Source organism: Astyanax mexicanus, unplaced genomic scaffold, assembly GCF_023375975.1.
Source record: "Astyanax mexicanus isolate ESR-SI-001 unplaced genomic scaffold, AstMex3_surface scaffold_37, whole genome shotgun sequence".
NCBI lineage: Eukaryota > Metazoa > Chordata > Actinopteri > Characiformes > Acestrorhamphidae > Astyanax > Astyanax mexicanus.
In genome coordinates this window covers 1,367,022-1,392,630 of record NW_026040047.1, presented here as the reverse complement: position 1 = coordinate 1,392,630, position 25,609 = coordinate 1,367,022, and the positions used below count along the sequence as shown (strand labels likewise).

Genomic DNA, 25,609 nt, shown 5'->3' with positions numbered 1-25,609 from the left:
GCTGAATTACAACAATTCTGTAAAGAAGAGCAAATCCAAAATTCCTCCACAGCTCTGTAAATAGTTACTGCAAACGCTTGATTACAGTTGTTGCTGCAAAGGGTGGAACAATTAGTTATTAGGTTGTTTAGGTTCACTTTTTAAAAAAATATATTTTGTGTTTAATTGTGTTGTCTTAGACTTATATTTTAATTAGTTTGATGATCTTAAACAATTAACAGACCAACATGCAAAAAAATAAGAAATCATGAAGGGGGCTTTCTTAAAACTCTGTATAGAAATATAAATAATGTTTGTTTATACCAATAGTCTGCCTTTTATGTAATCTGAAGTAGATCTTCAAGTGTATGCTGTCTTCTGCAACATACAGTATATTTAGAATATGTTTAGTTTATGTTTTGTCTGTGTTCTGGTTGGTTGGGTTGACCCCTGCTCTCTCTGTGTTAGGATTGTGTCGGTGGAGCTCCCCTCAGGAGCGCAGAAGTTCGGGGTTCAGTTCCGCTGGTGGCAGCCGTATCACTCCGGGCGGGGTCAGGATGTGTGGGCGCTTGACGAGCTCAGCATGACCTCTGTACTCTTCAACACCATCAGCCTGGACTTCAGCAACGTGCTGGACGTCACTCAGAGTTTGGGCTTTTATCTGGGTCGTGTGCAGCCCTACTGCCAGCATGACTGGACCATCAGGTACCGCCCGTCCTCTGGGGGTTAGAACAGCTGAGAAAGGGCTTATAAGTATAAGGGTATGCGTAGTAGTGGGTTTGTATTGATGTGTTTAGGTTAGAAAAATGTATCTATTTACAGAAACATTGCAATAAGTTCGCAGACAGTAAACTATACAGTTAACCCACCTGTTTGCACTCACTCTGTTTTTAACTGAATAGTTTGTAAATGATGCATGATGGAAACTAGGTGTGCACTTTTATTTGTAGCAGAGATTTGTAGTGATCTGGTTTGTTTTAGGACTTTTCTTCTTCACATTTTCCGGACTATAAGGTGCACTCAAAATCCTTTCATTTTCCCAGAAATCGTCTTGTGAATTTTATCAGTCAGGTTGTAAGGAACAGTAAAGATACTGCACTAAGGTATATATGTTATACAGTGTAATGCTGTAACTGCTGGTGCAGCATTAGCATTAGCCACTAACCGCACTAAGCGCTAGCTCTTTAGCCATTCAGAGGGGAGTATTATCAGCCTGTAGCCTGTTGCCAACCCCGGCTAGCACTGCTGAAGCAGCATTAGCATTAGCCACTAGCCTCAGTGCTAGCTCTTTCACTGTTCAGAGGTGAGTACATCAGACTGTAGTTTGTGTGTTTACCATTATAAAACAAGTTATGTGTGAAAGACTGCTAGCTAATATCACCCTGGCTTACCAGAACACTCAAGATTCCTCAATGTAGTGCTGTTGGGTGGCATTAGCAGCTAATCGCTAGGGGTTAGTGGCTAATGCTAATGCTCCAATCTAAGCTTACTGTAAATAATCAGAAGACTTGTTTATAATTAAATAAATAATATATAGATAATAAATAAATTATTTTAAGAATAGTTTGGTTAACTTAACTTATTTTTGCTTTAAAGGGCGTTAAAGGCCTCTGGGTGGTGAAAGCTGCTGAATTAGAATAAAAACATGGCGACACACTGTTCCTTACTAGTGTTGCATAATGCACCTTATAATTCAGTGCACTTTATGTATGAAAATAGACCAAAAAATAGACATTTATTGATAGTGCACCTTATAGTACGGTGCACCTTATAATGTTAAAAATATGATACATTGGTAGCAGAAGCTTGTTTCATTTTGTCACCATAAACCATAATTACAGGTCTGTAAAATGTTTATATGCTTCAGTGTGTTACAACATTTCACTTATTATATTTACTTTATATTTACTTCACCTATTTAATAATTGATTGTAATATTGTATTTTAATATATTGTTAAATGTTTTCTAATTTTAGTTGAGGTGAATAGTAAGATTCATTATGTATTTTCTGCTGGTATTTGCTCAGTTTCTCTGGTGATCCCAACCCTGGCTCCAGTATCCGGTATGTGGAGACTCAGTCCATGCAGATTGGAGCGTCGTACACACTGCAGTTCTCCCTGGTAATGGGCTGCGGGCGAGAGTCCTCCCCCCACATTGACACACAAGTTAGGCTGGAGTTTTCTACCAATCATGGACTGACCTGGCATCTGGTTAAGGAGGTAAGAGCTTTAGACTTTTTAAGTATGAGAGAAATTGATGAAAGAACAGTATTAATATAAATAACATGAGTTATGAGTTGTAAGTGTTGCGATTAGTTGCTTGTGTTCTCTCTAAAATAAACTGCTATTTGAGTAAATATGTGCATCACATTACCCTAAGAGGGCACACTTCTCCTAGGCCAACTTTTAAACATCAGTCAGTATATATCACCCTACCTAATCAATGACAGCATGTTGAAACGCCTCTCCTAATGCTGAGAAGTGGTGCACACATAATAACTTAAATGAGTTTTCCCATAACCTGACAGGATGAGCAAATGTTTCTATGGCATCTCTTTGCTTTTTTACACAGCAACCAATTCATCTTAAACTTAATAAGCTTTAGGGTTAATTTAAACATGATAACATTGGAGGGTCTAATCCAGAATAATTTACACAGTGTTCCTGTTTTAAATACTCCCTTTACAGCATGATGCAGCCTGATCTCAATATACAGCAGCGTGAAAAGTATTTTCTTCCTACAGATTTCTTTTGTTTTTGCTCTTTTGTGATACTGATATTTTTCAGATTATCAATAAAACTATGATATCAGGCAAAGATAACCAGTCTCTTTCTTCTTATTAAATAATTAACACTGATTTTAACTGAGGCGAGTGAGAGCTGCAGTTCTTTAAATGTTGTTCTGGGTTCTTTTGGGATCTCCTGGATGAGTTCTTCATGCCCTTTTGGAGTAATTTTGGTCGGCCGGTCACTCCTGGAAAGGTTCACCAGTGTTCAATGTTTTCTCCATTAGTGAATAATAGTGAATCACTGTGGTTCTCTGGAGTCTCAAAGCCTTATAAGTAACTTTATACTTTTCCAGACTGATAGATGATCAATGACTTTGTTTTCTCTGTTTTTTAATTTATTCAGATTGGGGTATAATGTGTTGCTTTTTGAGATCTTTTATCTCCTTAATGTTGTCAGACAGGTTCTATTTAAGTTCTATTTGATTTCTTGATTCTATAGGTCTGTCAGTAATCAGGCCTGATTTGAATGTTTTTTTTACCTAATAAACAGAATCATCATTTAAAAAGTTATTTATATTTGCACAGATTATCTTTGTCTGATATTAAAGTTTGTTTGATAATCTGAAAAATGTAAAAAACAAAAGAAATCTGTAAAATACTTTTTCACACCAGAGTATATTGAGTTAACGTTAACAAGATATTAAGTAGCATTTCTGTGTTTTATCCACAGGCATGTCTTCCAGGTATGCCCAGCTGCTCTGAGTTCACTGCTCCCAGTGTCTACCATCCTTCAGAGTTCACTGGCTGGAGACGAATCACTCTTCCCCTACCCCAGAAAACCTGGTGAGTACAGTTACACCGTATAGCTCTCCACAGCAGAGTGCTTCAGAAGACACAGGGATGCTGAGGATGTCAGAAGGAGAAATAATAGGAATGAAATTGTATTTAATGGTACATTATGGTACATTTGGACAGATTAGATAAAATACAGGTTTTTGGCACATCACCTTACACCACTGTACAATTTACACTCCAACTACAGTTAAACAGGGGGGATTCAAAGATGTTTTGCTTTGTTTTGCTGGATGCCATAATGACATCTAAAGACTATGAAAGTGGGAGTGCAATTTAGAGGCCAATGTAGAACTCAGATCTCAGAACGGTTGGAGCATTTTGACAGACCTGGCTCAGATGGGAAAAGAAGAGTGGAAATCCTGTAGAGAGGTGTAACAAACCTGTTCATATAGTTTAAATTGTTGTACCCAGATGGTGTTAATTAAGCAATAATACACTTGAGATTCATGCAATAACATGTATTGGCACTGCTGTGCTGCGGTTTTAAGATCAGCACAGCAGTGCCAATATTACATGTTATAGCACGAATCTTGAGTATATCATTGTGATTATACCACAGTTCCATTATTGCTGTTTACTGAAAGATTTTGAGTTAAAGAGAAGGAGAAAATGCAATCTGTTTGGTTATAAAAACTCCGCTAGTTAAAATAGTTTCATTGCTGCTCTGTTTGTAGCTGTGCTGTTTGGTTTGTAAGCGCTGCATCGTTGCTAGGTCACCTGTATGTAAGGAGTAATACATGGAGAGCTTCGATTTCAGTGATTTACCGGCTGATAACAGTACTCCTCTCAGCCAATCATATTGCAAGGTGGGAATTAACTGTGGTATAAGTATTAACAAAAGAGCTAAACGTGTGAATACCAACGCATGTGTAACTACAGTACTCTTCTGGCTGAAGTGGGGCATGTTCTGTATGAGGAATGAAATTCTGGAGCCAGCATGTTAGGAGAGTGTGTGACCGCAGGGCAGGACAGACTGGTACAGACATTAAGGACTGTGTTAGCATCCTCAGGATCTGCTGGACTTGTGTCTGGTAGGTGATTTATACCCTTTTCTCCCCAATTTACAAGGCCAGTTACCCAACCCTCTCAATAGGACTGCCCTTATTACTAGTAATGCAAACCTGGATTTGAACCAATCAGGACCCCTACTCTGTAGTATCCACCTGCCCATGATATCACAGTCACACGTCCACCTCAGCTAATCCCAGAACTGGTACTTTTTGTTATACCATTTTTTAATTATGGCCAACTACTCAATACTAAGCATTTGATCACTGTTTGTAATTTTGTTAGATGTAATAATAATGTAATTGTCAGGGCCAGACAGGAATGAGACTGGTGCAGATACAATAAAATAACTTTTATTAAAGTTATAGAGTAGACAGGGGTAGTCAACAGAAACAGGGTCAGTACCAAAAATGCACAGTGTAGAGAAACCATACCATAACCGGGGAACAGTCCAGAGTTCATACACGGGTAGGCAGTATCACAGGGTAGGCAAAAATCCAGAGTACAATAAACAGTCCAGGTCATACACGGTAATCCAACACAAGGGAGCAGGCAAAAATCAAAGTCGATAGAAAACAAAAACAAGATCATACACGGAGAATAGCAAGGGCAAGAGAAACGCTTTGTATTGTAGGATTTACCAAACAGATACTCGGCGAGGTGTGAGTGTGAGCATGGCCCTTAAATACACTGAGTAATCAGTACTCGGGACTTCCTGGTGGCGTCATGTGACGTGTCATGTGATCGGGAGTGTGTGTTGTGTCATGGAGTGGTGCGTTCTGGGTATTGTAGTTGTTACTGTGAGAATCGCAGATAGAGCTGGATGTGGGAGACACAGACGTGCTTTCAGCACCAGACATGACAGTACCCTCCCCCTCAGGGACCGGAGCGGAGGCAGAACGGGGCCGACCCCGGCGACGACCACCCGGCGGACAGGGAGTACCGGCGGGAGGTGCAGGTGTCGGAGCGGAGGTGCCAGACAGACGGGGCTCACCAGAGCGAGAAACCCGACGAGTTGGAGCAGAGGAGGTCGGAGGACGCTTGGGACGTCCACGGGGCCTAGGTGCAGGCTTACCAGGAAAACGAGCATGAAACTCCACGAGCAAGGCAGGGTCCAGCACGTCTTTGGCAGCCACCCAACAACGCTCCTCCGGACCATACCCCTCCCAATCGATAAGGTATTGGAGTACACCCCCACGTCTGCGTGAATCCAGCACCTCCCGGACAGCATACGTGGACGACCCCTCCCCCTCCACAGCCGCGGGTGGAACATCAGCCGGTGCAGCGTCAGCGAGCGGACCCGGGACCATAGGCTTGAGGAGAGATACATGAAAAGAATTATTAATACGATACTGAGGGGGTAACTCCACCTTGTAAGTAACTTCATTAATACGTGACAAAATCTTAAGAGGACCAATAAACTTAGGCAGGAGTTTTCTACAACTACCCTCAAACCTAAAGTCCCGGGTAGAAAGCCACACCCGATCTCCTGGTTGGTAGTCTGGGCTGTCACCACGGTGCTTGTCCGCACGCTCCTTGTACACGCGCAGTACCTCAGAGACTTTACGATGCGTGTCTTCCCACACCTGCTCACTGCGCCTCATCCATTCATCCACAGCCGGCACATCAGTGGACACCGCTGTCCAAGGAGCTAGAGGAGGCTGAAAACCCAGAACACACTGAAAGGGGGTGAGGCCAGAGGTAGTGTTAACAAGGGAGTTTTGAGCAATTTCAGCCCAAACGAGGTATTGTGACCAATCAGTGGGATGTTTGAAGCAGTATGTGCGGAGGAATTTCCCGAGTTCCTGATTAACCCTCTCACATTGACCATTACATGTAGGGTGGAACCCAGAAGTGAGACTGACATGTACACCGAGATGTTCAAAAAATGCCTTCCACACACGAGAGGTAAATTGAGGACCACGGTCAGACAAAATATCTTCGGGGATACCAAAGTGTCTAAATACATGCATATAAATAGCTTGAGCAGTTTGGAAGGCAGTAGGCAGAGCTGGGAATGGAATAAATTTAACCCCTCTAGAGAAACGATCAACAACAGTGAGAACTGTAGTATAACCCTCAGATACAGGCAGATCAGTAATAAAATCAACAGCAATATGCGACCAAGGTCTCTCAGGTACAGGGAGAGGTAGTAGCTTACCGGCTGGAAGGGTTTTAGGCGTTTTACATTGCGCACAGACAGAGCAGGAGGTAACGAATGAGTGAACATCAGCACGCATAGAATCCCACCAGTAACGGGCAGAGAGTAATTGTAACGTGCGTGTGACACCAGGATGACCAGAGGTTAAAGCGGAATGAGCCCAGGTGATGAGCCTGTCTCGAAACTGGACGGGTACGAACGTTTTACCCTGAGGACAGTCCTCAGAATTGGGGTGATTAGCGTTACTTTGGCGAATCTGATCGTCTAACTCCCATTGAATGGCTGCGATCTGAACAGAGGGAGGAAGAATGCGTTCAGCCTCCTGGGGCTGGGATGCGCTATCCACAGTGCTGTAAACCCTGGACAGCGCATCAGCTTTAGTATTACGGCTTCCCGGACGGAACGAGATCGAGAAGTTAAATCTAGAGAAAAAAAGAGACCAACGTGCTTGTCTCGGATTAAGTCGTTTAGCCGTGCGGAGGTATTCCAAATTCTTGTGATCAGTATACACAGTAAACGGATGAACGGACCCCTCCAGCCAGTGACGCCATTCTTCTAGAGCTAATTTCACAGCAAGAAGTTCCCTATCCCCTATCCCATAGTTACGCTCCGCAGGGGAAAGCTTGCGTGAGAAGAAGGCTACAGGAAACAATTTGGGTGGCGACCCACTACGCTGAGAGAGAACCGCGCCAACACCCGATTCGGAAGCGTCCACTTCCACTACGAAGGGAAACTCGGGATTAGGGTGCCTAAGTACAGGGGCTGAAGTGAACGCAGTTTTCAGCTCACAGAAAGCGCGATCCGCTTCGGGTGACCACTTCAGGGTTTTAGCAGCCCCCTTAGTGAGAGCAGTCAGGGGCGCAGCAATGGAGCTAAAGTTACGGATGAACCGCCTATAAAAATTAGCGAAGCCAAGGAATCGCTGGAGTTCTTTAATGGTCTGGGGCACTGGCCAATTAGTAACGGCAGTTACTTTCTCATCGTCCATAAGGACACCGGAGGAACTAATAACGTAGCCGAGAAATGTGACCCTTTGCGTGTGGAACTCACATTTCTCGGCTTTGGCAAACAGGCTATGTTCTCTCAGGCGTTGGAGAACTTGGCGAACATGCTGTATGTGTGTGGGGAGATCTGGGGAATAGACAAGGATGTCGTCTATAAAAAGGACAACAGAGTGATTAATAAGATCGCGAAATATGTCGTTCATAAATGACTGGAATATGGCTGGGGCGTTAGCGAGACCGTAGCTCATGACCAGGTATTCATAGTGGCCGTTGGTGGTGGAAAACGCCGTTTTCCATTCGTCACCCTCCCTGATGCGAATGAGATTATAAGCGCTACGGAGATCGAGTTTGGTGAAGTACACAGCATTACGTAACTGTTCGAGTGCTGCTGGGATTAACGGGAGCGGGTAAGCGAATTTTTTCGTAATGTCGTTTAAGCCTCTGTAATCTATGCAGGGTCTCAAACCCCCATCCTTCTTCTTCACGAAGAAGAAACCTGAACCAACTGGGGATTTGGATGGGCGAATGAAACCCTGCGCAAGAGCTTCACTAACATACTCTTCCATAGCCTTCTCCTCATCACGAGACAATGGGTATACACGAGCTTTGGGCAGTACAGAACCCTCTATCAAATCAATAGAGCAATCATAGGGGCGATGCGGAGGTAACTCGGTAGCTTTAGCTTTACTAAACACATCAGAAAAATCATAGTACTCGGAGGGAATAGCAGGGGTATCTACAGAATTAGGGCTTTCGACAGAGGTAGATTGCAAAGAGAGTGAAATTAAAGATAAACAGTTCTCACGACAGAAAGGAGACCAGGCAGTGATGTCTCCCAGGCTCCATGAAATGACGGGGTCGTGTGTCTTTAGCCATGGCGCTCCCAAAACCAGTGGATGTTCTGTGCGTGGGAGCACATAGAGAGAGAGCTGTTCCACATGTAGAGCGCTGGCTTGAAGGGTGAGAGGAAGAGTCTGCAGGGTCACAGGTTTGGAGCGTACAGTCTCTCCATCGATGGCATGGATGGAGATCGACTTGGGGAGAACTTTCGTGGGTATGGCGTGCTCCTCCACCAAATCCAGGCTGATAAAGTTCCCCTCCGACCCAGAATCTACAAGCGCTGAGACACAAAAAACATCCGTTGGAGTGGTAATAATAACAGGCAACACAAAACATTTTTCTTTAAGTGTAGAAACAGGGGTACATACCACGTTAGCGCGTGGAGCACTCTCCACGCGCTGTCCCAGAGCAGACGCTTGAGCAGAATTGGGCCGGAGTTCACAGTTAGCCCTTAGATGACCTGGACCACCACAATAGAGGCACAGGTGAAGGCGTATGCGACGCTGCCTCTCAGCGACGGATAGTCTGGATCGTGTGATGTCCATGGGTTCGGAGCTGGGTGCAGGCACAGATTCCGGAACTGGATTCCCGGACTGGAGTAGTGCAGGGCGAACCACAGGAGTGTGGCTAACAGCTTTGGGCTTACGGGAGAGGAGCTGATCCAGACGGATAGACAGAGCGATCAGCTGATCCAGGGTGAGTGAGTCGTCCTTGCATGCAAGTTCTCTTTGAATCTCAGGGTTAAGTCCGTGTCGAAACATGGAGATGAGAGCAGGGTCGTTCCAACCGCTGCTAGCGGCTAACGTACGGAACTCCAGAGCAAAGGCTGCCACAGATAGTTTACCTTGCTTCAAGGAAATCAGAAGCTCTCCACTAGATTGCCCATAGCGTGTATGATCAAAAACGCTGCGAAAAATAGACAAAAAAGTGTCGTAGCTGGATTCAGAAATGCTCTCCCAAATCGCTGTAGCCCAGTCCAAAGCCTTGCCAGACAACCGAGAAATTATAAACCCGATTTTAGCTTTATCAGAAGCAGGAGGTGAGTTGCTAAAAAACACGGAGCACTGGAGCAGAAATCCATTACACTTCTCAGTGTTACCGTCATAGACCTCTGGTTTACACACAGCGAAAACGGGAGTAGTGGGTTTGTTAGGACTGGCTACAGGGCTAACCACTGGGCTAGGGTTCTGGGTGGACAAACCCCGGAGGTGACTCATAATATCGGCTAGCTGCTGCTGTTGGTTAACCTGGTGGCGTGCTAGCTCATCAACAGCTTGGGTCACACCAGCGAGCGTTTGCTGGTGCTGACCTAAAAGCCGACCCTGGTTAGCCAAACCAGACTTAATAGACTCTGTATCCGCAGTCTCTGTCATTACGGCCGAGTATCTTGTCAGGGCCAGACAGGAATGAGACTGGTGCAGATACAATAAAATAACTTTTATTAAAGTTATAGAGTAGACAGGGGTAGTCAACAGAAACAGGGTCAGTACCAAAAATGCACAGTGTAGAGAAACCATACCATAACCGGGGAACAGTCCAGAGTTCATACACGGGTAGGCAGTATCACAGGGTAGGCAAAAATCCAGAGTACAATAAACAGTCCAGGTCATACACGGTAATCCAACACAAGGGAGCAGGCAAAAATCAAAGTCGATAGAAAACAAAAACAAGATCATACACGGAGAATAGCAAGGGCAAGAGAAACGCTTTGTATTGTAGGATTTACCAAACAGATACTCGGCGAGGTGTGAGTGTGAGCATGGCCCTTAAATACACTGAGTAATCAGTACTCGGGACTTCCTGGTGGCGTCATGTGACGTGTCATGTGATCGGGAGTGTGTGTTGTGTCATGGAGTGGTGCGTTCTGGGTATTGTAGTTGTTACTGTGAGAATCGCAGATAGAGCTGGATGTGGGAGACACAGACGTGCTTTCAGCACCAGACATGACAGTAATAATGTTAGAGATGCTGATTTTGATGGTTTGGTTTGGTTTTGGTTGCCTTGTTTTACCACTGTGAACCATTATTACTTCCTCATTTCTTTATATTAACCATTCTAGTTTCTACACTTCATCTGTGAGTGTAGAAATCTTTTCACATTGCCTTTTTACTTCAAGCAGTGTAAGCAGCTCATACTGTAATACACTGTGCATTTTTATTCATGTTTTTTCTTCTCTTTAATCGTATTTTTAATTGTAATTATAGCTTTTAGGCTCTTCTCTTGAAGATCTGGTGCTTATCACTGCTATCAGTGGTTCTTGAGTTGCTTCCACAGCTTTGCACCTCAAACTGAATTCATTCATAATTAATAACAGCACACCTGTCAGGGTGAGAAAACAGCCATGAGGTTGAGAAAAAAATGTCTGTAGATCTGTAAGACAGAATTGTGTCAAGAATCTGGGGAAGGATTGGAGAAAAGCTCTGCAGATTGAAAGAGCACAAGTGCACGGGAGCCTCTGGCACAGGCCATTGTGCCAGGGGCTCCACAAGAACCCAGAGGTCAATATAATAGAGATTATTTGGGAGTTCCTGTGTGATACCTTATCAAGGAGATTAAGGCAGGTTGGAGCCAATCTCACAATCAGCTGTGAGTTTGAAAAATGTCTCCTAAATGTTAAAGTAGTGCTGGGCGATTTTCACGATTAATTTGGCTAATTTGAATGACAGTTTTAATGTGATTTTCTAAATGGAGTATTTAAGATTTTACATACTGTGACGTGCGGAGGCGGGGAAGCCGTGGGTCCGCCCCACGCCGTGACACAGAGCCCCTGCCTGTCCCAGCTTGTCTGAATCAGGGCTGATTAAGCAGCTCGCTGAGACCGGCATCAGCCTTCTATCAGCCCTCACTCAGAGAAACGCTACAGGTGAGAGGAAGACTGAGGAAGAACAGACCCTTAAAAGACTGGAAGTAACAAGTTCCTAGAGCCCCACACTCTGTCTCTGTGTATCTGTGTGCCTCCTGACTGTCGGGTCAGGTTGGCCACGCCCCTATGCCCAGGGGCACCTTCACAATACAGATATTTTAGATTTTTAAACTAATATATGCAATAGTTCTATCATAAAATCACTGATCAATGAGTCGACTTAACCCAAAGTGTCTGAACACCAAACACACACACACACACACACACACACACACATATATATATATATATATATATATTAAAGATGGTAACAGCATCACAGGAGTAACTAACAACAGCAAACAGCAAGGCAGCATAAACACACAACATACCAGAGTGATTGAAGCAGAAGGTCATAAACAGAAGATTCTAACCATGGGTAAGGCAATAACCATGGGTAATTAACACCAACCATGGGTAGGGCAAAGAGCAAGATCCAAAAGCAGGCCAGTGTCTAACCAGAACACAATCAAAAACAGAGGGGCTAAGATTTTTTTTTACAGGTAAACCTAGTTTTGAACCATTTCTTTGTCATCTGTAGTAAAAAAAAAATCTATTATAATTGAAAATCTGTTTTTTTGTGAAAAAATCGAAGATTATTTTTTAGGCCATAATAGCCCAGCACTATGTAGAAGTAATATTCTTTTTTCTGATAAAAAGAAACTGAAAAGATTGAGCTATTTGTTCACAAGTACTAATGGCAAGTGTGGAGGAAATTAGGTTTTCAGCATCTCCTTCATAATGCTCTAACAATCTGATTATTGAATCAAATCAAATATATTTGTACAGTGCTTTTTACACGTGATATCGCAATGCAGCTTTACAGAAACATGATCGCAGGACAGAGGACCAAACACTGGGAGGACCAAGGCTCACATATAAGGGGGGACCCTCCTACCACTGGTTATACAGCTTTTAATTTAATATTAGAAAGTCATTATTTATCCATACAGATCTAATGTATTCAGGTGTATAGCAGCACCAGTAATGAATGAATTAGTGTTTCTAATGACTCCGGCAGAACTGAATAAAACAGCCTAACTAAAGGCAGAGAGCCAGAAGGTAACATAGACATTGAGGCTCCCTGAAACACCGGCATCCACCCACTCCACCGTCCACAAACCTGAGTGACCGTGTGCAGTGGGAGAACAACAGCACCAGCATCTCAGTTTACCCACAATTCCCTCTGTCCATGAACCCCTGGATCTGCAGCCTTATCTAAAGGGAAAAACATTAATTACCAAAAGCTAAACTAAACAAGTAAGTTTTCAGTCTAGACTTAAAGATTGAGACTGTGTCTGAGTCCCGAACATATTCGGGGAGATTATTCCAGAGTTGAGGCGCTTTATAAGAGAAAGCTCTTCCTCCTGCAGAGCTCCTCTGAATTTTAGGAACTACTAAGAAACCAGCACCCTGAGATCTAAGTAATTGTTTCTTAATAGCTCTGTAATAATCATTGTCCGACCTTTAAAAAAATAGTACATTTTTAAAAAGGTAATGTAATGCTAAAAGATATAATATTACTATATTCCCTCATGATTTCTGCTGGATTGGTGTTCTTATAAGTGTGTATTAGTGTAGCTCAAGTTTTTGACAAGAATTAAACTTTCTGGTTATTTAACAGGTCTGGAGCCACACGGTTTCGTTGGATCCAGAACTACTACAGTGAACAGGACGAGTGGGCTCTGGATGACATCTACATTGGACAGCAGTGTCCTCAGATGTGTCATGGACATGGCTGGTGTGATCATGGTCACTGCAGGTGAATCCTGACAATATATCTTTTTTAAACAAAGAATAAAAAAGGAATCTGCCTCCAGCTCTTGTTTTATGTGTAGCTGTTACTGATTATTATCATTATTATTATTTGTGCTCTTCCTCTGCAGGTGTGATGAGGGTTTTTCTGGTCCGAACTGTCAGCCCTCCTCTTCACTATCCTCCAGTGTGCTCGCAGATTTCGAGTCCCAGGAATCATTAACGGTGACGTGGCAGGAGGTGACCGGTGGAGAGATTGTGTCTCCTGACCAGGGCTGTGGCGTTGTGTCATCTGGATCTTCTTTGTACTTTAGCAAGGTATAAAATCACCTGTCCAGCAAGCGTTCTAATTATTAATGCAGGAGCTGTAGAATAAATGGGCTGTTTCACTGAATTGGTGCCATTTCTGTTACCAGGAAATTACATGTATAAATGTGCACACAAAATTAAGAAAAATGTAAAATACACTTTATTATTAAACATGTGTTTTGTACATTGATCTAATTGCAAAACATTAATAAAAACTACTTAGAAAACTGAAAAAATAGCATTTGTTACCTATTCCCACTATATCTCAATATAAACATTACCATGACATATAATTATTAAAATCATTCAGAGAATTAAAAATATTAAAAATAATGTTTTTTGATTATAAATCCATAATATACAAGTTAAAATACACATTTTATTTGTGTCCTTTTTCCGGTAGGCTGGATTGAGGCAGCTAGTGAGTTGGGACTTGGACACAGAATGGGCGGAGTTTGTGCAGTTCTACCTGCGAGTGGGTGGAGACTGGGTGGAGTGTAACCAAGCTGACACCAGGGAGGAGGGAGTTCTTCTGCAGTACAGTAATAATGGAGGCATCAGCTGGGGTCTGATTGCAGAGATGTACTTCACTGACTTCACTAAACCTCGGTAAGGAGGGAGCGATATATTTGATTCATTATAATTATAATCTCTTCTATCTCTGTAAGAATATCTTCTTATTTCTGTGGCTGCAGGTTTGTTTATTACGAGTTGCCTCAAGCTGCTAAGACTCAGTGTACGCGGTTCCGCTGGTGGCAGCCCCTCCATTCAGGCGAGGGTTATGACCAGTGGGCTATTGACGATGTGATCATTCTGTCTGAGAGAGAGAAGCATGTCATTCCAATGGCTAACCCCACTCTTCCTCAGGTAACTTGGAGTCCTCAAACTTTACATTATATGCTCTTTTTGGATGCAAACATATATTAGTGCATCTCAAAAAAACATTATATCATAGAAAAGTTACTTAATTTCAGTAATTCAGTTGAAAATGTGAAACTCATATATTATATAGATGTATTAATGTGATCTATTTTAAACGTTTATATATTTTATTGTTGATGCTTATGGCTTACAGCCAATGAAAATCCAAAAATCAGTGTCTTAGAAAATGAGAATATTATATAAGACAAATTGGTACTTTCTGCAGTGTGGGCAGTGTGCCAAGTCCTGCTGGAAAATGAAATCTGCATCTCCATAAAAGTTGTCAGTAGCAGAGGGAAGCATGAAGTGCTGTAAGATTTTTTGGGAAAACAAAACTGCACTGACTTTAGACTTGATAATAAAACACAGTGGATCAACTTATTTTAAAAAACAAGCATTGGATGTTATTCTACACAGATTTCCCTCCTGAACACTGTTCATATGGGTGAATAAAGTGCTTCCATTTATTTACAGTAAGCTTAAATTACCAAATGCTGGAGCATTAGCATTAGCGGTTAACTGCTAGCGCTAGAGTTTAGTGGCTAATGCTGCCCAACAGCAATACACTGAGGACCAGCTAGCGGTTAGCGGCAAGCGCTTATGCTGAACCTAAAACTCCTGTATAACTCTGTACTTCAGCAGAGTGGTTTTACTGCTCCTTACAAATTTATAAATAAGGTGCACCAGATTATAAGGCGCACTGATGATTTTTGGGTAAATAAATATATTTATTAATGAATAAATTTTAAGTACGACTTATATCGCAGAAAATACGGTAATAAAATCTAAAATGAATGAAGGCGTGCTGATCATGCTGATAATTTTTATTTTTATTAGTTATCGTTACACATTGTGACTCCCTTTTCTCCTCTGCTGGATCTCTGTTGGTAGAATTTTTACGAGAAGCCAGCGTTTGATTATCCGCTGAATCAAATGAGTGTGTGGCTGATGCTGGGAAACGAGGGAATGGACAAGGAACGGAACGGAAGTTTCTGTGCCCCCACTCCCTCCGCCATGGTGTTCGGGAGATCTGACGGGGACAGGGTCGCTGTGACCCGGGACCTGGCCCTCCGCCCTGGATACACATTACAGTTCAAGGTGCTGAGCGTGCATGAACACCAGTCCACTCTCTTATCTGTCTTTATCTTTTCTTTCATATTCAGAGATGTTTTGATCTATTTCAACATAATACTGGCCTCATTTGCTAACAGTGAGATGTACAGGTCATTTTATTATTTTACCAATAAGCATTTTCATCAGTATTGCAAAATGAATCTTATCATTTCTGTTCCTAGTTGAACATTGGGTGCGAGTCAGATTTTAGCGCTTCCACTCCCGTGCTGCTGCAGTACTCCCACGATGCAGGGCGCACCTGGGCTCTGGTGCGGGAGGGCTGTTTTCCAGGCTCCGCTGGGACAGCAGGCTGTGAAGGTAGCGCACGAGAGCTTAGAGAGCCCACCATCTACAACGTTGGAGACTACGAGCGCTGGACCAGAGTTACTGTTGTAATTCCACGAAATGTAGCTGCAAGGTACTTTAGAACTGACCTCACTTCATTAAATGATCAGTTCATGAAATGCTTGGCAAGAAGCATTCTGTAAAATAAAATATTGTCAGGTTCCTGCATAAGTTTTCTCTCTGTCTCCTCATCAGTAAGACACGGTTCCGCTGGTTTCAAGAGAGCAGCGTTCATCAGGATGCCCCCGCATTCGCCCTGGACAGTGTTTACATCTCTGAGCCCTGTCCTAATCACTGTGGGGGTCATGGGGACTGCATTTCAGGAGTCTGCTTCTGTGACATGGGCTATACAGGTAATTGTATAAAGCTGTGTGAAGTTATGTTTTATACAAACCTAATTTCTAAAAAATGTTGGGACGCCATGTAAAATATAAATTCATGTACCATATTTTTCACACAATAAGGGGCACTGGATTATGAGGCGCACTATCAATAAACATCCATTTTCTGGTCTATTTTCATACATAGGGTGCACAAGATTAAAAGGTGCATCAAGTAACACTAGTAAGGAACAGAAGTGTCGCCATGTTTCCCTTCTAATTTAGCTGGTCTCACTGCTGGGTTAAGTAAACAAAAAAATGCATATATTTTTTCAATTGAGCGCTGTATGTTAATTTACATAGTTTTCTCTCCTGGTTATTTTGGTGAAAAAAAGCACTTCCGTTTATTTACAGTAAGCTTAGACTTCCAGATTACCACTAAGGCTGGGTGCAGCAGCATTAGCATTAGTGGCTAACTGCTAGCACTAGCAGCAGTTCGCACAAGTTAATGCCTCCCGTCAGCACTACCCTGAATGTTCCAATAAGCAGGGCGATATTAGCTATCGGTTCTTTCCATGTACTGTAGCTTGATTTAACACGATAAACACGTAGACTACAGGCTGAATGGTGAAAGAGTTAGCGCTTAGCGCAGTTAGCGGCTAATGCTAATAGTGCTCTAATATTGGTGCTGGAGAACTAAACTGAATCTTCTGTATAACTGTATACTTCAGCAGTGTGGCTTTACTGCTCCTTAATACCTGACTGAAAAAATATGCATAAGGTGCACTGTATTAAAAGACACACTAATGATTTTTGGGAAAATTAAAGGATTTTAAGTGAACCTTATAGTGTGGAAAATACGATAAATTAGATTTGCAAATTTTATAAAACTATATTTTATTCACAGTAGAACACAAAACACATTAGAAGAAGAATCTAAGACATTTTACTATGTAAAACATTAATTCAGTTAGAACTTGATGGCAGCAATATAACTGAAAAAAGCAATCGATACTAATAAAAACAATGGCATGTTCCTACATGTAAAAAAGGAACTTTGGATGCTCCACATCTACAGTACCACATCTTACACAGCATCCCAACATGGAATTAGTGTTGTAGGTTTTTGTCCTAATTGAAAGTGCTCAGCAAATTCTTCGTGTGTGTGCGTTTGTGTGTGTGTGTGTGTGTGTGTTCATCAGTGGAGCAGGACAGCTGTGTACCCTCTGTTGCCAGTCCCACTGAGTTGGCTGAGGGCTTTGAGGGTAAGTTGAGCCCTCTTTGGCAAGGAATCAGTGGTGGGCAGATAGACGGAGGCTGTGGAACCATCAGCGAGGGAAAAGCTCTCTACTTCAGCAGTTCTGGATGGCGAGAGGCTCGCACTGTGCCCCTGGACACCACCAATACCCGGTTAGTGCTCCATCTGTTCTCCTACCATGACCCAGCAACTCGTCTCTGCTGAAGATCTGGCAACACCACATGTCTGACTGCTGCAATCACTGCTATCACTTGTCTGTCAACAGCAAATCCCACATCCCCACTGTTAGCAACATTAGCTTTAGCCAATTTTAAAGTGACCATATGCCCTTATTCTTTTGGACACACAAAAATGTGCCTAGCCAGGATTTTTAAACTGCGTATAATGCTTGGGATTTATTAGGGGTTTACCGTATTTTTCGGACGATAGGCGTGCTATAAATTAACTTCTATTTTCTGGTCTGTTTTTATATCTGGCGCAGCAGATTATAAGGCGCATTAATCGAGAATAGTGAGAATGCCTACACTGAAGTGAGCAAGGGTGTCGCCATCTTTCCCTTCTTATTCAGCAGGTCTTGCCCTGCCTGAGTAAACAAAACTGTAATTCAGAAAAAAACTTTTTTTCAAAGTCAAACAAGCGCTGGATATTAATCTACACAGATTTCTCTCGCCAGTCCCGGTTAGCAGCACTATCCAGCCACAGTTAGCAGCTAGTAAATGCCTTCCAATAGCAGTAGACTGAGGAGCCCTAAGTGTTCCGGTTCCTGAGTGGCTATCAGCTAGTGGTTTAACCCATGTAGCTTGTTTTAACACGGTAAACAGACAGATTACAATTTGATATACTCCCCTCTAAACGACGAAAGAGCTACTGCTGCGGTTAGTGGCTAATGCTAATGCTGCTGCACCCAGCCAGGGAAACTTCACAGTACTTCAGTGGAGTGGCTTTACTGCTCCTTAATATCTGACTGGTAAAATTTATACATAAGGAGCACCGGATTATAAGATTTTTGGGAAAAATTAAAAGAATTTATGAACGACTTATAGTGTGAAAAATACAGTAAGTCCTGCCTGATTTATCAGTTTAATTTTTATAACTGTTTCTGAATGATTGAACCTGTTTCATTTATAACCATGTTGCTATTTCTCGACTATGTTTATATAGACTGATTCAGTTCTACATTCGGATTGGTGGGAAAAACACGGGCCCAACCTGCACGAGGCCCAGGACCCGCAACGAAGGTACACCTCTCCCTGTTCTTAGTTTTTTATTCCTGTATATCTTACTTTCATCAGCTGTACTGAATTAACTGGATTTACAGTCTCCAATTACATTTGCTAAAAAAAACATTAGCATGTATCACTCACTATCAAATCAGAAGCTGACCAGAAAAATTCCTTTTGTATCTTTAAAATATTTAATCAGGTTAAGCTAAAATAAGTAACTTCTTAAACAAAACAATAAAACATGTTAAAAGCATTGGAAAAACTAACAATATATGATTTAATTAAGAAGAAATAAAATAATTAAGAATAAAAGGATAAGTGGACAAAAATGTAAAATAATAGTAAAGATATAAACAATTATTATAATAAAATGTAAAATACGAAAAAAAAAAATAAAAACAATCATTTTCAGACCTGTCCAGAATAATGAAAAATATTAGTTTACAAAATAATTTTGATAAAATTTGTTTCCATGAGAAAGGCTTGTCGTAATTCTGCTCAGTTACTATAGCAACATATTGTAACCTGCTCCATGCCGGAACTAAACAGAGCCTAGACTGTTCCTGATCATTTTTATTGATAAGCCGTGTGATGTCATTGGCTGGTTGAGGGAAACAGTTTAGGAATAACAGGAATAATTCTGTGTTTCTATTTTATTATAAACACACTGTAGACTATTGTGAATACAGTAATTCGGTTCAGGAATTAAGAATACAATAATTGATTTTTCATTTTTAATGGTTTATACCGTACATAATATAAAAAGCAGGGTTTGTATTATATCAAATAATTGTATTTAAATGATTCTGTGTTTTAATAGATAGATAGACTCTCTAGACTATAATAGCTAATTGTAATTTGTTGGATACTCAGATACTAATTATAATTAATAAAATAGTCAACTCTGTTTCAGGGGTGATCGTGCAGTGCTCCATCAATAACGGTGTGCAGTGGCACTTCCTGCGGGAGCTGGATTTCGGTTCTTTTCTGGAACCTCAGGTTGTGACGATTGAGCTTCCTCCTTACGCAAAGACGCCCTACACTGTGTTCCGCTGGTGGCAGCCCCAACAAGGTCAGGCTATCAGTTCACTACTGCACTAATCACTATCTCCTCTTACATTATAAATCCACCTTTAAAAGTGGACTGTCAAAAAAAAATATCATCTATATGAATATAAATACAAATATAGCCCTGTGTTTGCCCGCCCATAAATTATCTGTGATTAATCACACTTTTTAGAAAGCTTGGTTTAATTTCCCTTCTAACCACAACCAGACCTGTAGAATCAAGAAATCACTTAAATAGAACCTGTCTGACAACATGAAGCAGATAAAAGATCTCAAAAACAACAAAGTCATTGATCATCTATCAGTCTGGAAAAGGTTATAAAGTCATTTCTAAAGCTTTGAGACTTCAGAGAACCACAGTGATTCACTATTATTCACTAATGGAGAAAAAACATGGAACACTGGTGAACCTTCCCAGGAGTGACCGGCCGACCAAAATTATTCCATTGTTTTGCTGTTTATCAGTCAATTCTAAAGGAGAGTATCCGGCCATCTGTTCATGACCTCAAGCTCAGGAGTACTTGGGTTCTGCAGCAGGACAGTGACGCAAATCACACAAACAAGTTCACTGTCTCTGAATGGATTAATAAAACTAAATGCAGGTTTTGGAGGATCTAGTTAAAGTCTGATTGAGATGCTGTGGATGATCTTAAACAAGATGTTCATGCTGGAAAATCCTCCAGTGTGTCTGAATTAAAATAATTCTGTAAAGAAGAGTGGAACTAAATTCCTCCACAGAGATGAGAAAGACTCGTTATCAGAAATCAGTTATCAGAAAAGCTTGATTGCAGTTTTGCCGCCAAGAGTGATACAAACACTTTTTCACACAGGGTTAGATTGGTTTAATATTTTTTCCTTGAATGAATAAAATGATCATTTGTAAGGTTAGTTTTATCTTTTTCTGATGTTAAAGTTTGTTTGATAATCAGAGTTTTAACTTTTTCACTGTCACATTCATTTACTACGGATTCTGTTCATATCTGTTCACGTTTTCTCCCACTGCAGGAAAACACTCAGCCCAGTGGGCTCTTGATGACGTTCTGATCGGGATGAATGATAGCTCCAGAAGTGGCTTCCATGATAAGTTTGATGGAACATCACCCTTGAGGCACAACTGGTTCAGAGTAGTGGGTGGAGAGGTCACAGTGGATTGTCTGTCTCTGGACACGGCCCTGACCTTTCAGTCTGATTCATCAAACAGTGAGTGAGCATGGACTCTCCCAGCATGTCAGTAAACGTCCATATTCCCAAGCAGCGCATTTTTAATCACGTTAATGCAGCGTAACAACATGTCCTATTCCATAATCCAGCAGCATAGTTCTTTAATCCGTCCATGGCAGTAAACACACACACACACACACACACACACACACTTAGACACACACAGAAACAGAGCAGTGAGAACACACACCCAGAGGAGTGGGCAGGTACCTCAACACCCAGGATGCAATCAGGGGACAGGTGTCTCCTCAAGGGCATCTCAGCCGTATACATTAGCGCAGGAGATTAAACTTGAGTGCTGGGAATTGAACTGCTGACCTTCTGATCCCAGGCCTGCTTTTCTAACCTTTAGGCCATGAATTATCAGAATTTGATTGCAATATTACAGTCTAGCCATAAAAATAACCATGTTGACCATGACAGATTTAAGCAATCTTCAGAGATAATGGTAGCTGTAGATCAGCTTGTTGCTGTTTCACTAGATCATGTTTTTTTGTTACCAAACCAAACTGTCTCACTGAAACGGTGCATTACATGGATTTTTTGTAAGTAAATAAATTGTAATACAATTCCAAATGTAATCAGTTAAATTGCATACAAATCAGCACTAATAATAATAGAATGGAAATAATAGAATATATAATAATATAAAAGATAATTGTATCTGCTTCTTCAGAATTATCCTACTTTCTGCTCTAAAGATGTATGAAAACAGCTACAGTGGTATGAAAAGGTCTGGGCACCGCCAATAATTTAAATTATTTTTTTTTATAAATCATTGGTTGTTCAGATCAGTAATTTCAGTTAAATATATCATATCATATACCAGACAAACACAACTCAGATATTTGAGAAGTGTAATGACGTTTATCGGATTTACAGAAAGTGTGCAATATTTTTTTTAACAATATTAGACAGGTGCATAAGTTTGGGCACCCTTGTCGTTTTTATTGACTTGAATTCCTTTAGCACTAATTATTTGAACACAAAATTAGTTTGTTAAGCTCATTGACCCTTGACCCACATACACAGATAATTCCAATTATAAAAAAGTTGCAAGTTCTTCTCCTCTTTGCATATTCTCTGAAGACCAGCAACATGGGAGCCTCAAAACACTTAAACTCTCAAATAACCTGAAAACAAAGATTGTTCAACATCATGGTTTTTAGGGGAAGGATATAAAAAGCTCAAATCTCAGAGATTTCAGCTGCAGTTTCCACTGTGAGGAACCGAGTGAGGAAATGGAAGAACCACAGGTACAGTTCTAGTTAAAGACCTGAAGTAGCAGAAAAAAAATCTCAGATAATCAGAGAAAAAGGATAGAGAGAACAGTTATAGTGAACCAACAAACACCTACAACACTTTACACAAGGAGAGTCTGTATGGGAGAGTCATGCAGAAGAAGCCTTTTATGAGCCACAAACAGAGTCGCTTGAGGTGCTAAAGCTAAAGCACATTTAACAAGTCAGCTTCATTTTGGAATAAAGTTCTGTGGACTGATGGTACTAAAATTGAGTTATTAGGAGGACAGTTATTTATGAATGGAGGAAAAAAAACACAGCATTCCAACACAAACACTGTACTGCTCCCCACAGTAATATCTGGTGGTGGTTCATCATGCTGTGGGTCTGTGTGATCAGTGCAGGTACTGGAATCTTGTTAAAGTTGAGGGACTCATGGATTCCAGTCAATATCAGCAGATTCTTCAGAACAATGTTGAAGAATCAGTGAGAAAGTTGAAGTTAAAGCGCCGGGGCTGGATCCTTCAACAAGACAACGACCCTAAACACTAAACTCTGCTCTAAATCTACTAAATCATTAATTCATGCAGAGGAACAAGAACAGCGTTCTGGAATGATCAGCTCAGATCATCTCAGACCTGAATATTATTATAAATCTGTGGTGTGATTTAAAGCAGCTGTTCATGATCAGAATCATCAAACCTGACTGAACTGGAGATGATTTATAAAGAAAATGATCCAAAATATCTTCAACCAGAAGAACCAGACTCTCATTGGAAGCTGTAGGAAGAGTTTAGAGGCTGTTATTTCTAAAAAAGGAGGATCTAATAAATATTGATGTAATTTTTCTGTTGGGGCCCAAATTTATGCAGCTGCTTAATTTAGTTTAAATAATTATTGTACATTTTCTGTAAATCCTATAAACTTCATTCCACTTCTCAAACTTCACTGTGTTCATCTGATATAAGATATATTTAACTGAAATTACTGATCCAAACGACCAATGATTTATAAAGAAAAATCATGACAATTATAGGGGATGCCCAAACTTTTTAATACCACTGTAGTTTATATTTTGCCACTGAGATCCAGATTTACTGAATGCTGGTGCACATATTGATTCATAAACACATGAAGAAAACATATTTTAATAAGCACATCTCTCTGATTCCTGCTAGAGTATCCACGCTATGCAGAAAGTTGGGATTTTGAAGTGTCGGGATCCTCGTTCCTCCAGTTTGATTTGAGTATGGGCTGCAGTAAAGCTGAGAATCCAGCACACGGGGTGCACCTGGAGTTTTCCACAGACTGTGGTCGACACTGGACGCTGCTCTCTCCTGAGTGCGTTCCTCCTGCTATCGGCTGCGCTGAATACACCCAGAGCTCCATCTACAGCGCCCCTCAGTTCTCCCGCTGGAGGAGGGTCACCGTCTACCTGCCCAGTGCTGCTAAGTAAGCCTACTGCACAAAATCACCCCTTAATTTAATAAATCTTTACAAATCAGTGTGCGGTTTATTGACGACTCAGGTTCTGAAAGTAGCCGTCTCCATAATCTTTGTTGTTTTGAAGTTCTCCCAGAACGAGGTTCCGCTGGATCCAGCCTTACTTCACTCCTGGAGCGGACAGCTGGGCTCTAGATAACGTGCTGCTGGCTCCTGGCTGCCCCTGGATGTGTTCTGGACATGGCCTGTGTGACAATGGTCACTGTGTGTAAGTGAATTTGACTACAGTTGTGAATCCATCACGTGTGCTCACGCAGCACTTACTGCTAGAAATGAGCTTCTGCTGATTTATCTGTCTGTCTGTCCTTCTGTTTTCCTCGGTCGATAGGTGTGACAGAGGTTACGGCGGTGCCCACTGTGTGCCCATGGCTCCCCTGCCCTCTGTTCTCAGAGAGGACTTTAACGAGAACCTAGAAGCAGATATCTGGCCTGAAGTGTACGGTGCAGAAAGGGGCACGCTGAGTGGAGAGCCTCTTAAATCAGGCACAGCTCTCATCTTCAAAGGGGTAAGCAGCTTATGTGCTGTGTAAAGTTTGATAGTAGCTCAGCGATGGCAGTTCAGCTGTCAGAGAGCTTAGATGTTCATGGCATCGGGGGTTCATTACCAGTTTTGCTGTGCTCTTTGACAAGACGATTTAAGTAGCACAGAGAAATTACAGTTCAAGGAACAGAGATCAACCTTAACTTACATTTTTGATGTTGAATAAATATCAAAACAAGAGATAAATGTTGGATAAAATTAAAAGTAAAAACAAAACAAATAAAAAACACATGTAACGTCAGTTTCCCACACAGGGATAAGGCCTAGTCATGGACTTTATTTTTTCTTTCAATGGAAAATCTCCCTCTAAAATGCCATATTTAATCCCTGTCTGGGCAACCACTCAATAGAGTCTAGGACTAGGCTTCATTTTTGTTTCATTTTAGGAACCTTCAAGTCTTTAATAATTACCAGTATGAATTATAGATAGTGAATTCAGATGCTTCATTCAGTTTTATTGCAGCTGGTTATAAAAACAGACATTTCACAGACTGTAAGGTGCACCAGATTATAAAGTGCACTATCAATAAACATCTATTTTCTGGTCTAATTTCATACATAAAGTGCACCGGATTATAAGGTGCATTTAGCGACACTACTAAACACTAGCCAGCCTTGGTTAGCAGCGCTAGCCAGCCTCGGTTAGCAGCGCTAGCCAGCCTCAGTTAGCAGCGCTAGCCAGCCTCAGTTAGCAGCGCTAGCCAGCCCCGGTTAGCAGCTCTAGCCAGCCTCAGTTAGCAGCACTAGCCAGCCTCGGTTAGCAGCGCTAGCCAGCCTCGGTTAGCAGCACTAGCCAGCCTCAGTTAGCAGCGCTAGCCAGCCTTAGTTAGCAGCCCTAGCTAGCCTCGGTTAGCAGCACTAGCCAGCCTTAGTTAGCAGCCCTAGCCAGCCCCGGTTAGCAGTGCTAGTAAATGCAGCACGATAGCAGTAGACTAATGGAACCCTAAGTGTTCCGGTAACCCAGGGCACTATCAGCTAGCGGTTTGTCCCACGTAGCTTGTTTTAACACAGTAAACACCTCTACCTCTGAACGGCAAAAGAACTAATGCTTAGCACGTTTAGCGGCTAATGCTAATGCAGGACACTTCACTGAAGCTCCTGTATAGCCCTGTACTTCAGTGGAGTGTCTTTACTGATTCTTAATACCTGACTGGTAAAATTCATACATAAAGCGCACCGGATATAAGACATGCTGAAAAATTTAGGAAAATTAAAGGATTTTATTTGCACCTTATAGTCTGAAAAACATGGTAATAAAAGAGTGGGTGGTTCTGTTTTCAGAATGAAACAGTGAAAAGTGGAAGCATTTAGAA

General features: G+C 41.6%; 1 protein-coding gene across 2 annotated transcripts in view; it reads left to right on the top strand.

Moving 5' to 3' along the window:
- The window catches only part of reln (reelin), a 203,848-nt gene that overhangs the window by 135,554 nt on the left and 42,685 nt on the right, over nucleotides 1–25,609 (top strand). For both annotated transcript variants that reach the window (XM_049473397.1, XM_049473396.1), the window contains exons 20-36: nucleotides 448–684; nucleotides 2,007–2,199; nucleotides 3,439–3,551; nucleotides 13,103–13,240; nucleotides 13,365–13,551; nucleotides 13,946–14,151; nucleotides 14,238–14,409; nucleotides 15,355–15,561; nucleotides 15,759–15,994; nucleotides 16,117–16,274; nucleotides 17,444–17,651; nucleotides 18,661–18,737; nucleotides 19,636–19,794; nucleotides 20,796–20,990; nucleotides 23,431–23,704; nucleotides 23,823–23,963; nucleotides 24,084–24,261. In XM_049473397.1, coding sequence (XP_049329354.1) covers nucleotides 448–684; nucleotides 2,007–2,199; nucleotides 3,439–3,551; nucleotides 13,103–13,240; nucleotides 13,365–13,551; nucleotides 13,946–14,151; nucleotides 14,238–14,409; nucleotides 15,355–15,561; nucleotides 15,759–15,994; nucleotides 16,117–16,274; nucleotides 17,444–17,651; nucleotides 18,661–18,737; nucleotides 19,636–19,794; nucleotides 20,796–20,990; nucleotides 23,431–23,704; nucleotides 23,823–23,963; nucleotides 24,084–24,261 — 3,079 coding nt within the window. The remainder of the gene's footprint in view (nucleotides 1–447; nucleotides 685–2,006; nucleotides 2,200–3,438; nucleotides 3,552–13,102; nucleotides 13,241–13,364; nucleotides 13,552–13,945; nucleotides 14,152–14,237; nucleotides 14,410–15,354; nucleotides 15,562–15,758; nucleotides 15,995–16,116; nucleotides 16,275–17,443; nucleotides 17,652–18,660; nucleotides 18,738–19,635; nucleotides 19,795–20,795; nucleotides 20,991–23,430; nucleotides 23,705–23,822; nucleotides 23,964–24,083; nucleotides 24,262–25,609) is intronic.